This window comes from Conger conger, chromosome 3 (assembly GCF_963514075.1).
Source record: "Conger conger chromosome 3, fConCon1.1, whole genome shotgun sequence".
NCBI lineage: Eukaryota > Metazoa > Chordata > Actinopteri > Anguilliformes > Congridae > Conger > Conger conger.
Genome location: NC_083762.1, coordinates 28,562,852 through 28,575,205, shown reverse-complemented (window position 1 = coordinate 28,575,205; position 12,354 = coordinate 28,562,852). Strand labels below are relative to the sequence as shown.

At 43.2% G+C, this 12,354-nt stretch overlaps 1 protein-coding gene across 1 annotated transcript; it reads right to left on the bottom strand.

The window, feature by feature from the left end:
- Positions 1-128: 128 nt before the first annotated feature.
- LOC133123888 (NADH-ubiquinone oxidoreductase 75 kDa subunit, mitochondrial-like) lies at positions 129-11,028 on the bottom strand. Its single transcript, XM_061234587.1, has 19 exons — positions 10,897-11,028; positions 9,631-9,710; positions 9,013-9,104; positions 8,178-8,285; positions 7,835-7,911; positions 7,027-7,108; positions 6,699-6,829; positions 3,838-4,023; positions 3,452-3,586; positions 3,231-3,345; positions 2,724-2,869; positions 2,472-2,600; positions 2,176-2,305; positions 1,874-2,034; positions 1,613-1,767; positions 1,269-1,444; positions 1,054-1,188; positions 578-650; positions 129-494 (listed from the first exon to the last, which is right to left on the bottom strand). The coding sequence occupies exons 2-19, from the start codon at positions 9,704-9,706 to the stop codon at positions 403-405; spliced, it is 2,199 nt and encodes a 732-aa protein (XP_061090571.1). The 5' UTR covers positions 9,707-9,710; positions 10,897-11,028; the 3' UTR covers positions 129-402.
- Between the last annotated feature and the right edge of the window lie 1,326 nt (positions 11,029-12,354).

The following is a 12,354-nucleotide window of genomic DNA, read 5'->3' as shown; positions in this document are numbered from 1 at the left end:
GTTGTTGCATTAATGCATTTTACGCAACATACAAACGTATGAGAAAACATTTGAAATCAACCTGCACTTCATTATACCATTAAGACATTAACATAGTATTCCGTTGTCAAGAAAATGAGGATGTAAGCTTACAATGACAGGTTTTTATTTATTATTACATTTAAACTTTCCTACAACACTACAATCTTATATAACACCCTCAGTACAGCGCACAAATATAAGAAAATTCACACGCTCGATCTGTACTGCTGACATAAGGTTTAAATGAGACTGGCAAGCCTTAAATAGTGATATACAATGCAAGTGATATACACTGCTACTTTGATGAGTTCCTGGGGGTGTACTGGAGATTTAAAGATGTGTGGTACACAGAATGGTATCATTCAGAATACAAACAGAACATTAGCAGACAGATGGTTCGTCCACCGCGTGTGCTCCTTCGGTCACTGCCTTAACACACTTGGCCATTGTCTGAGAGGCTCTGCTGATTGGATCTGAGAAAGGGAGGGAGAGCAGTAGTAAGACACTATGCAGATCAGATGTAGTCAGATCATGTGACCGCAGACCAGGGTCCTACCTGTCATATAAAAGTCTTTCACTGTGAGCTGTGGGGGGACCAGTGGGTCTGCAAGGAGTTGCTCATTCACCGCCTATGACAGAGAGGGGGACCAAGGGTGCAAATTATCAACCTGCTAAGAAAGACCATTAGAACGGGAAGATGAAAGAACATACTTGGTCTGAATTTATCAGAATTTACGAAACTATCATGTATTCTTGTCAGATGAACACTTCAGTCAATATAAAGATTAATTGATGTGGTACTACAACACCATCACATACCGTACATTATTGTCCATGCCTTTCAGGATTCACTTACATGTGATGCACTCACTGTAGCAATGGAAAATGACAGAGCTTTATACTACAAAGCTGATGTGAAAGTGATTCTCCCCCAGCACCTAACTACTACACACCTTGGATAATAACAGGGTTCAATCCCAGGTACTCAAGGAAGGAAAGTGTATTGCGACAGTGTAGATGCCTGGTTCTGACCTGTGACAGCTCATTGGCTTGCTTGAAGTAGTTTGCCTCCTCCACATCGTCATAACGCACCAAGTTGGGCGACACCTCAGCCAATCTGTCGCGCACCTCGTCCACAGTGTCATAAGGTAGCGTCACACCAGCCAGCTGTGAAAACAAGCTTGAGCTCAAAACTTGTGCTCACTTAATCCTTTTCCCTCTGGTAGGGGCAGGCAATAAGAGTGTACCTCAGCAACAGCACGAATGATCTTCCAGTCCTCTCTGGCCATGCCTGGTGCAGTCACCGCCAGCCTGGTCTGCTGGGCACGACCCTCAGTGTTCACATAGGTGGCGCACTTCTCTGTGAATGCAGCCCCTGGGAGGATGACGTCAGCCATGGTTGCCCCTTCATCCCCATGATGCCCTGAAACCAACAGACGCAGCATTTACAGTCATATCACTGGTCACACAACAGAGAGCACCAACATGTGCATGAGGAACTAGGTTCTGAGGACTCTTTGGGATGTGTGCCTAAAACCTAAAACCTAAAACCCTTCACGCTTCAGTCCCGTGAGGCAGGAACATCGCTCACCCTGATAGATGATGAAGCTATCCTTTGGGAGGTCCTGTCTGGTGATGCAACCAGCATCCGCTCCCAGTAGGAACAAAACCTTGGGTGGGTTTTTCCTGATGGCTTCCACACCAGGCTCGTAACCCAGGTCTAGCGCTGCGACCTGACTAGCTACCCTGCAGGCACAAGGGAACAAGCTGTATGATCTCACTTCATTAAGGCAGTCTACCCCAGCTCAAACACATTTGACCCATCATACAGTATGGTATGGAGGCTCATTACCTGTGGAGAACATTGAGCACTTTCCAGCTGTCCTGCACTCCGCTGCTGGTCCGTGCGGTCTGGGCGATGTGGGCCACAGCAGAGTGCAACGCGGCCCCATCCGCTCTCTGCAGACAGGCACTGCCCACCACCACCACCGGGCGCTTCACCTGGGCCAGAACCTGGGCAGCAGACAGAGGATGAACAAGGGAAAGGGACAGGCCCTCTTGTCTACTGAGCACATTGTCCCACAAAAAGGTACCGAAGATCAAATCCCTATTGAAGATCATACCATAGACGCAGAGGAATGGTCCCAGGATTACCTGGCAGAAAGGATGTGTTCCAGCTGCAATCTCCTGCAGCACCTGCGTGGACTCCCCGAGATGTTCATAGGTGTAGCTGAGGTCCAACTCCCGCCCAACCACTGCTACTTTGAGTTCATTGTGGAGCCAGCTGCAAGAAATGCAAAAACGGGACGTGAAAAGGTTCACTTTGACGAGAAGAATTCTTAGGGACTAACGATGGTATTAGTACTGCTAATCATCTTTATTTAAAAAAAACATTTTCACAGCGGGATTAGATGGTGGATAATTAACGGGATTATTAGGTGTTCACCCACCTTTTCCTGACACGTGCATTGAAGATGGGCGCCTCATAGCGCGGGTTGGTGCCAATCAGGAGAAGCAAGTCCGCCTCCTCGATTCCACTGATGCGAGAGTTCATCAGGTAGCTGGATCGCAGGTCAGTGCTGTAGGTAGAGGCCCAGATCAGCACCACCTATGACCTCTTCAAAGCCCCTCCACCATGTCAGATAGCCCCACCCATCTAATCCCACCCCACTGCATTTCAGCAGCCCAGCCCACAGTCTCACCCAGCCCCAGCCATGGGGAAGACCTCCTCAGTACACAAGGCATCACTGTTCAGGTGGTTCAGAAGGTCCTTCAGAGCAACCAGAGCCTCTGCATCCACCATCCCCCCAGCGATGGCGGCTATATCCTTCCCCTGAGCTCCTTGCAGCTGCAAAGGCAAACTCAATTCATAGACACATACCACAAGAGTGCTCCCAGTATAATGTCTGGGATCTACTGAAGATTCCAGCTTGATCCACAGCTGATGTCTAGAAACATGTTATCATATAATTTCCAGTAGGCCCAGCATTCCCTCCAACCCAGAATTCCTGAGTTGCTCCAACTGAGAGCAATGGAAACCAGTAGGCAGACATAATCTCACAGCTTGAGTACAGAATGAGTCTTCTTGGGCCATGTTGGGCTTGCTAAAAATGCACAGCATGTGGTAAATGTGTGACGTGGTGAATGTGCGACAAAGAGGCAGGTGGAATTTGACTATGGTATGGGGCCCCTAGTATGCAGAGACGTACCGTTCCAGCGACTTGCGTCAGGGCGTCCTCCCAGGAAGTGGTTACTAACTGTCCAGAGGCGTTCTTCACCATGGGCTGAGTGAGGCGCTGTCGCTTCAGCCCATCGTATGAAAACCTGCAGATGGATCGAGAGCCGGGCATCAGACAGGAAGACCGGCTGACAGAGGCAAAGGTAATTTGGGTTGATCACCTCGCTCTAGGTACAGAGACAGTCATCTCACCGGGTCTTATCCGAGATCCACTCCTCGTTGACCTCCTCGTTGAGGCGCGGCAGGACCCTCATAACTTCTCCGCCCCTCGTGCTCACCACAATGTTGCAGCCCACTGCGTCCAGCACATCGATGGATTCTGTCTTCCTGTGGATGCATGCTCCTTTCAATTAACATTTAACTGAGAATTGTGGAACACATTACTGGTCAAACAAAGCCCTCTGCTATGACTGACTATTAAAACTAAAACAAGACACTGCAACTTGACTGATAACAAATCCAATTTTTTTCTGAAAGAAAGACTGGAATCAGCGAATCAGTAAATCAGCGATGTGTGTTATCTGTAGTTCCGAGCGGTCTTATGCTTGTTGGTCCAGCTCAGTAACCATATTGAATACCTGGTCTCCCAGGGGCGGGCGGTGAAGGCATAAGGCTTGGAGGTCAGCGCTCCCACAGGACAGATGTCAATGACATTTCCAGACAGCTCAGACATGAACATCTTCTCCACGTAAGTGCCCACTTGCATCGAATTTCCCCTGCCAGTGGTACCCAAGTCCTCCACACCTGCAACCTCACTGGCAAAGCTGGAATGAAAGGAAAGAAGAACATTTATAAAGAAGATCACCTGTATATGGCAGTTTTTATTACCTATCGACTTGTCTCACATACGGTAATTAACTAATTATGACAGAAATGTATTGAGTATGAACCATATGGAAGCGTCTACCATTTTGAAACATAAATATGAACCATCATTTTTGTTGGGGTCCAAAAGTCTGAGACCACATTGAAAATCTGGGACTTATTTTTCATGTAATCGTGGAAATAAACAGAAAGTTTTAGGATTTTTAACATTTTAAAATGAATTAAAGTTAAAGCCATGCAAGAACTACTTGAAGACCAAAGAAGACTGACAAAAGCACAATCCACAATCACCTGACCTCAACCCCATTGAACATTTATGGGGGCACTTGAAGACTGACAAAAGCTAAGCATTCAGTAACATCACAAGATGCCCTTTGGAACACTGTCAAATAATGCTGCGATAACATGGAACATCAGGTTTTGCAGAAATTTGTGGAGTCCATGATAGCTCGAGTTCACATTGCAATTAAAGCTGGGAGACATACCAAATACCAAGAAATTCTGAATTCATTCTTCAGAGATTCAACTTTTCAGTCAAATTGCTATGCTGATAATATAATTTGTAATTCAAATATTTGTATTAAATTAGAAAAGAATGCAAAATAGAGGCATTTTAAGTAGTGGTCTCCAACTTTTTGACCCCACTGTATGTGAATATACAGTGGGCTCCAGAATTACTTTCACCCTTGATAAATGTGCACAGAACAGTTATGATCTTTATTTTTCCAACATGTGTAAAGCAGGGTGCCCTATTAATGATTCCATGGAATCAACAGGAATCATTAAAAAACCAAAAACATTTCCCCAGAAAAAGGGTTTCACAATTACTGGCACCCCTGATTTGCAAGATGACAGCCATAAGTCTTTTCCTAGTTTGTGTTATAAAACAGTTCAGGGGCTTCGCCTTACAGTGGGAGCAATAATTATTTGATCCCTTGCTGATTTTGTAGGTTTGCCCACTTAAAAGAATGGAAATGCGTAGAATTTTAATCATAGGTACATTTTAACATTGAGAGACAGAATATCACAAAATAATCCACAATAACAACATCATATAAATTTTATACCATATTTTCACATGAAATAAGTATTTGATCCATAGAACAATAGGACTTAATACTTGGTGGAGAAACCTTTGTTGGCAAGCACAGAGGTCAGACATTTGTTGTAGTTTTTCACCAGGTTTGCACAGATCTTGGGAGGGATTTTGGTCCACTCCTCTTTGCAGATCCTCTCCGAATCCTTAAGGTTCCAAGGCTGTCGCTTGGCAACTCGAAGCTTCAGCTCCCTCCACAGATTTGATGGGATTTAGGTCTGGAGACTGGCTAGGCCACTCCAAGACCTTAATATGCTTCTTTTTGAGCCACTCCTTTGTTGCCTTGGCCGTATGTTTTGGGTCATTGTCATGTTGGAAGACCCATCTACGACCCATTTTCAGTGCTCTCACTGAGGGAAGGAAGTTGTCGCCCAAGATTTCCTGGTACATGGCCCCATTCATCCTCCCCTCGATACGGTGAAGTCGTCCTGTCCCCTTAGCTGAGAAAAACACCCAAAGCATAAGGTTTCCACCTCCATGCTTCACAGTGGGGATTGTGTTCTTGGGGTTGTACTCAGCATTTCTCTTCCTCCAAACACAGCGAGTCGAGTTGATGCCAAATACCTCCATTTTGGTCTCATCTGACCACATCACCTTCTCCCAAGCCTCCTCTGGATCATCCAGGTGTTCTTTGGCAAACTTCAGACGGGCCTGTACATGTGCCTTCTTCAGCAGAGGAACCTTGCGCGTGCAGCAAGATTTTAATCCTTCACGGTGTAGTGTGTTACTGATGGTTCTCTTCGTGACTGTGGTCCCAACTGCCTTCAGGTCATTAACAAGCTCCTCCTGTGTAGTACTGGGCTGATCCCTGACCTCTCTCATGATCATTGATATCCCACAAGGCGAGATCTTGCGTGGAGCCCCAGACCGAGGGAGATTGGCGGTGACTTTGTGTTTCTTCCATTTTCCAATAATTGCTCCAACAGTTGTTAACTTCTCACCAAGCTGCTTGCTTATTTCCTTGTAGCCCATCCCAGCCTTGTGCAGGTCTACAATTTTGTCCCTGATGTCGTTAGACAGCTCCTTTGTCTTGGCCATGGTGGAAACATTGGAATCTGATTGTGTGGACAGGTGTCTTTTATACAGCTACATAACGATGTAACGAGTTGACACAGGTGTTTTTGGTAATGAGTTGAGATTAGGAGTGCTTCTAACTGGTCTGTGGGAGCCAGAATTATTGCTGATTGGTAGGGGATCAAACACTTATTTCATGCAAAAATACGATAATACATTTCGAAAATGTATTAGATGTTGTTATTGTGGATTATTTTGTGATATTCTGTCTCTCAATGTTAAAATGTACCTATGATTAAAATTCTACACAGTTCCATTCTTTGTAAGTGGGCAAACCTACAAAATCAGCAAGGGATCAAATAATTATTGCTCCCACTGTACATGCATTGTTTTTATTATTATTTATTATTTTGCCGTCATCCGGAACACATTTCATCGGGCTAATTTTGGATTGAATACTAAGGTTTTAATTCCAGTGCAAAGGCAGTTGCTGGTTCAGCTTACCGGATGCAGCGTGTGCACTGGATACAGCGGGTCATGATGGTTTTAATGAGGGGCCCAATGTTCTTGTCCTCCACAGCTCTCTTCCCCTCTGTGAAGCGGCTCCTGTCAGTGCCAAACATCATTGACTGGTCCTGCAATACACAAAGAGTCCTGTTCCATATAGTACATGCCTTGACAGGGGATGCACATTGCATAATATATTGAGTTTCCATCCAATCCACTGTGCGCAGTAAATCAATTTGATTAAAAGCTGTAACTGATCTTCTCATTGGCCCTACAAAGTGGCCATTCTTCTTGGGCCCCTCCTCACAGCTGCCAGGCACTTTACCTGCAGGTCACACTCTCCTCCCTGGTCACAGATGGGGCAGTCCAAAGGGTGATTGGCCAGCAGGAACTCCATCACCCCCTCTCTGAGACAATAGACAAATAACATCAGGACAGAGGAAGTGGTGGCCCAGTGGCAAAAAACACAAAAACATTCTTTCCTTTTTTTAGCAATGCGGTGTGTTTCCATTCCATGTTTGCTGTGCTTCAAAGTAACCACCGTGTTGAGTCTGAAAAGACACAACCACAGTGTGTAGGCCTGTTCCGCCACAGTTGCTTGAATAAGTCCTGAAATAAGCCCTCCATGAATGGGAAAACACTGAATATTTTGTGATATGCTGTATAACAGCAAACACCCACAAACCACCTCAAAAGAACATGGCCGGCCCCCAAAACAGAAAACTGTAGTCTTGTTCTTTACCAACAAGGCAGTCTGCCAACCATTACCACATGAAACCAATGCTGACCGTACTTGCACAAAATGTTTATTGACATGCTAAAACCTGAAAATGCTTGTGGGTGCACTGCATTTCTGTGAATTTGCACATGCCTATTTTAGCATCTCCAGTGACAGGCAACTAATTAACCATCACTTCCAAAACTCTACTTTAAGCAAATTCTTGCCCTCATTCCTTTGAACCCTGGAACAACTGGTGCCAATGTCCCTGCAGCATCATGGCAAAAGATGGCCCTTGCTGAGACCTTGGGCACTTAAGAGGTAACTTTGGAACAAATAAAAGTTCAGGTACAAGTATCACTCCAAAGAAGCACAAACGTAAACCGTTGGATTCAATGTGGCAGGCTTGTCCTACCTGGCTTTCCTTGTTTTCTCTGAGTTGGTCAAAATATTCCATCCCTTCATCACAGGCATGGCACAGGCGGCCACAGGCTGCAAAGGCAAAACATTCCCCATTACAACTCACAAGAGCCTAAGCTGGCCCATTCTACACCAGGCCATTTAGGATTTTTCCCATAATAATCTGCACGTCAACATCCAATTTGAAAACTATTTGTGTGGTCCTGTAAGCGAACCAGCATTCATGTGTACAACCCTTCAAAATGAAGCTGGATCTTCCCTGGCAGGCATACAGCAGCACTCAATGGATGGATTTGTGTACCCCTGTTCTACACCCTTACGTCAGGAACTTCATGTACCTTTGGTGCCCTCTCGATTTCCACCAGACACATGCGGCAGTTCCCTGCCACAGACAGACGCTCATGGTAACAGAAGCGTGGGATCTGCACCCCCATCCTTTCACAAGCCTGTTAAAGACAAAACAAAAATACACTCAACAAATAGTCTTTAAGCTCTGAAACTGTACCAAAGCAAACTAACATTTTGGCCTCTAAAATGGTCTTTTTGCTTTAAAGCAGGGGTGCACAACTCCGGTTTTCGAGGGTCGGTCTGCATCCTCATTTTTGTTCCAACCAATTGCCTTGTTTTTAATTTGCTGACAGCTCTATAAAGTACCCTGGTTCAAGCCAGTACTTGAGTACAGTAAAATCAATAGGATTCACTTGCAGTCTGAAGCTGTACCAGGAACTCATACACATGTCAGATAAGATATGAATTAAATAATTAAGACCAGAAGTTGGCAGCCCTTGTTGTGCACCCCTACTTCATTGATTTTCTTTCACAAAATTTTTTTGAAGCTCAAGACAAAAACTGGTTCTTTGGCATAACTTCATTGAAAACGTATATAGAATGCAAATGTTTATCATGTCTTATCTAGCCTGATAAAACTTCATAAACATTCACACTTCAAACAATCATATAGCCTATTGATGATTATATTAGATATGTGAAATTGAATTTAATGTCTGTACTCTGTATTCCAAATTTCCATAATATTTTTAAGGGTCATGCATAAACAAGAGCAACACTGATATTATCTATTATAGTTCTGGATTTTATTAGCAATTTCGCAAATGATGTACAAATCAAAGTAATAGAGAGAATAAAATAAGATCCTGGAATAAGCCAAGTTACCTGCAGCACTGTGGTTCCAGGTTCAACCATAACAGGCTTCCCATCAACAAACACCTCCACCAGGTTACTGGCAGCTGTGGCAGTTGTACGAACTGGCAACACAGAGGAGAACACCTCAAGTCTCACATCAGCATCTAACACAAATGTAGCAAGATCCCAATGTAGCCCACCATACCCTTCCATGCACCCCAGCAGCACCATCTAACCATCTCCTTACAGGTACACAGAGCCAAGTTAACACATTTAAAAAATCAGGTTTTCCATTAAAGATTAACAACATTGAAATTATACTTCCTACTACAAGGAAAAAACCTTTACACAACTCACTGAAGTTTACCAGACACATGTGGATGGATTCACCTGTATTTTAATGATATATGACTGCACCCAGCTATTATTTTTTTCCACTTGAGTAGTTAAGCACCAATACACATTGTCAACTGAGATCAATACAAAAGAGAAACATGGCATTACGAATATATCTAGGCTATGTGCACAAGTACATAATTTATGTTGCATTGATAAGCTTCCTATGACTGAGAAATATGACGACACTATTCTACACGGAAATGTAAATGAGCATTTACTGAGCATCTATGATTGCATTATTTATTTTACCATTATTTGTGGCAGCCAGGCAGGTCTTGCAGCGTGCTACCCCAGCCAACGCACGGCTAACAGGCAAACGAAGCATGATGCTGAAAGTAAAGACAAAACAAATCCTGTTAAACTGCAATGCAATGCTGACTGGAGCTCCACAGCAATATACAGTCAGACCTATATATTTATTAGACCTCTATTTTTTCCATCATTACTCTTTTGCAGCAGTAGCCTATCCACTTAAAGGTTTGTTGTGTTGTGTGTTCAGAGATTCTCTTCTGCTTACCGCTGTTGTAATACGTAGTTATTTACTGTCACCTTCGACCAGTCTGACTATTCTCCTCTGATCACTCTCATTAACAGCGTGTTTTTACCCACAGAACTGCTAGTCACTGGATGTTTTTTGCACCATTCTCTGCAAACTCTAGATATTGTTGTGCGTGAAAATCACAGGAGATCAGCAGTTTCTGAGATACTCATACCACCCTGTCTGACACCAACAATCATTCCATCATCAGAGTCACTTAGATCACATTTCGTCCCCATTTCTACATTTGGTCTGAACAACAGCTGAAGCTCTTGACTATGTCTGCTTGCGTTCATGCATTTAGTTGTTGCCACATGATTGGCTGATTAAATATTTGCATCAACAATCTGGTGTACAGGTCTACCTAATAAATTGCTCACTGAGTGTATATTCAGACAATGCTGAAATGCTGATACATGCTCAATGCAAGAAAGAGTGGCCAGAGAAAATGCATGAACTGACTTGCTGGCCAACAAATGATATGCTGTATGTTCGCTAATCGATACCATTGCATTGTTCTTGTTTGAGTAACTAGCTAACAAGTTAGCTGCATGTGATGTGGCGGTAGGGCAATAAACAATTCGACCTAAAGAGCCCGTTTACCAATCCACTTTCCCAGACGGACCAACATAGCCAGCTAGCTAGCATGAACAACTGTAACTACTTTGACAGCAAAATCATGTTATGGTTAATATCTAACCAAGCCGAGTCGGCAGTTTCTCATACCTCATCTATACTGATATTTGCATAACAATAACTTTGCGCATTGTAATTAGTGGAGTTTTGTCCTCATGTGCACCGAGCTAACTAGTTAGCTAGCTAACATTAGCCTGTCAAGGGCACAGAGAATTTCTCCATTCTTTTAAAAATCTTTTCTAGTGCTGCTTGGCAACACCATGACACATTAACTGCAATATAAAATGGAAAAGTAAGTTAGACACCTGTAAAATAATTAATAGCTTGGTTATTGTTCTTACCTCGTCGCTATTTGGCCTTCTGGACCAGAACAGCGATACTCTCGGAACTCCACAATCTAATGGCGACTTCGTATGTGTCGTAGCAATGACGGACATGCCCGATTTGTTTTCATAATTCGTGCTTTGAATATTTTCGACAAATATATATAAAATTACATACTTTTCGGGAATGCGACGAGTTTGTATATTTAAAATATTATTTAAAATATCTCGTAAAAAAATAATGATGTCTTCACCTTTTACCCTTCACATTTCACCTGGGGTTGTTGTGTCACTTCCTGTCATGTAAAACAGGAAAAACTTAAAAACAAAAAGAAAGAAACAAGTGTGTTGATATTTTTTGTAAATTAGCTAAACATATGGACAAAAGAGTTCTATCTATGTTCATCTTGGGCATAATTGTTGGTTTTATCCTAGTGTGCTTCCTACAAGGAGCTGTTTGTGGGACTTAATTTCTCTTGACCTTCATAATATAAACTGTGTGACGACAAATTATACAGCTGATGCTAGCCTTTTTTTTGTTCATAGCTGCATTGCATTTCTTATCAATCAATATATCTAGCTATCTATTGTCGTGAGCCACGGACCCCTTGCCGAGCTCAGACCTCACGTTCCCACGAGCAGTACCCCACTGGAGCCCTGGTAAGTTCTACTGGACTTCCAGCCCAGTCTCGAAGTGAAGGGTGTGATGCAAATCTGGTACTCGATGTCCTGTATTCAATGTATTCCTCTAAAGAATCTTTATCACATATGATTATAGTAAGATATACTTTATTATAATCAATCAAAATAATAGAGTTATACAGATTACAGTGTAAATATCATCTTTCAGTTTGCTGATCACATTTAGCTCTTTCTAATTTACCTTTCCACCATGATGTTTAAAAGTCAAGGTACACCCCTCAAATACCCATCATCCTCTTTGGCCTTTACCTTATCTTATGGCTCCCCCTTCATGGAGATAAAAGCTACTGAACTTCCATTAATACAATGGGTACGAACACCCCTAATGTCTACTACTTATTTATATCGTATATAGTATCTTACTAAAAAATAAAAGACATAAAAATGAAAGGAAACTTAAAATGTATTACTTCTATGTACTACTTTTCCTACTTTTACAAGTAATATAGATTATAATTACCACCCATGCCCTAAATATAGCCATCTCGTTTTCTGTGGGATTTGATCCCTCCTCCTTGCTGTTGATGAGCTCTTTGAACAGCTGCATTGGTTTGGGAATCTGGAGCAGGATCAGGACCCAGCCTTTGAAAGACGTGACTTTGCACTTCGTACTTCTCCTGCCTGTTGTATGGGATGTGCACTGGTATGTCTTCGAACACGTCGGGGGTTTTCCAGTGCAGCCGCAGCATATGCCTCTCCTCACTGACACTGAGGTTAGGGGGGGAGGCTTCAGGTTCTTGCGTGGGTCCAGCAGGAAGGTGTTCTGTAGCGTGG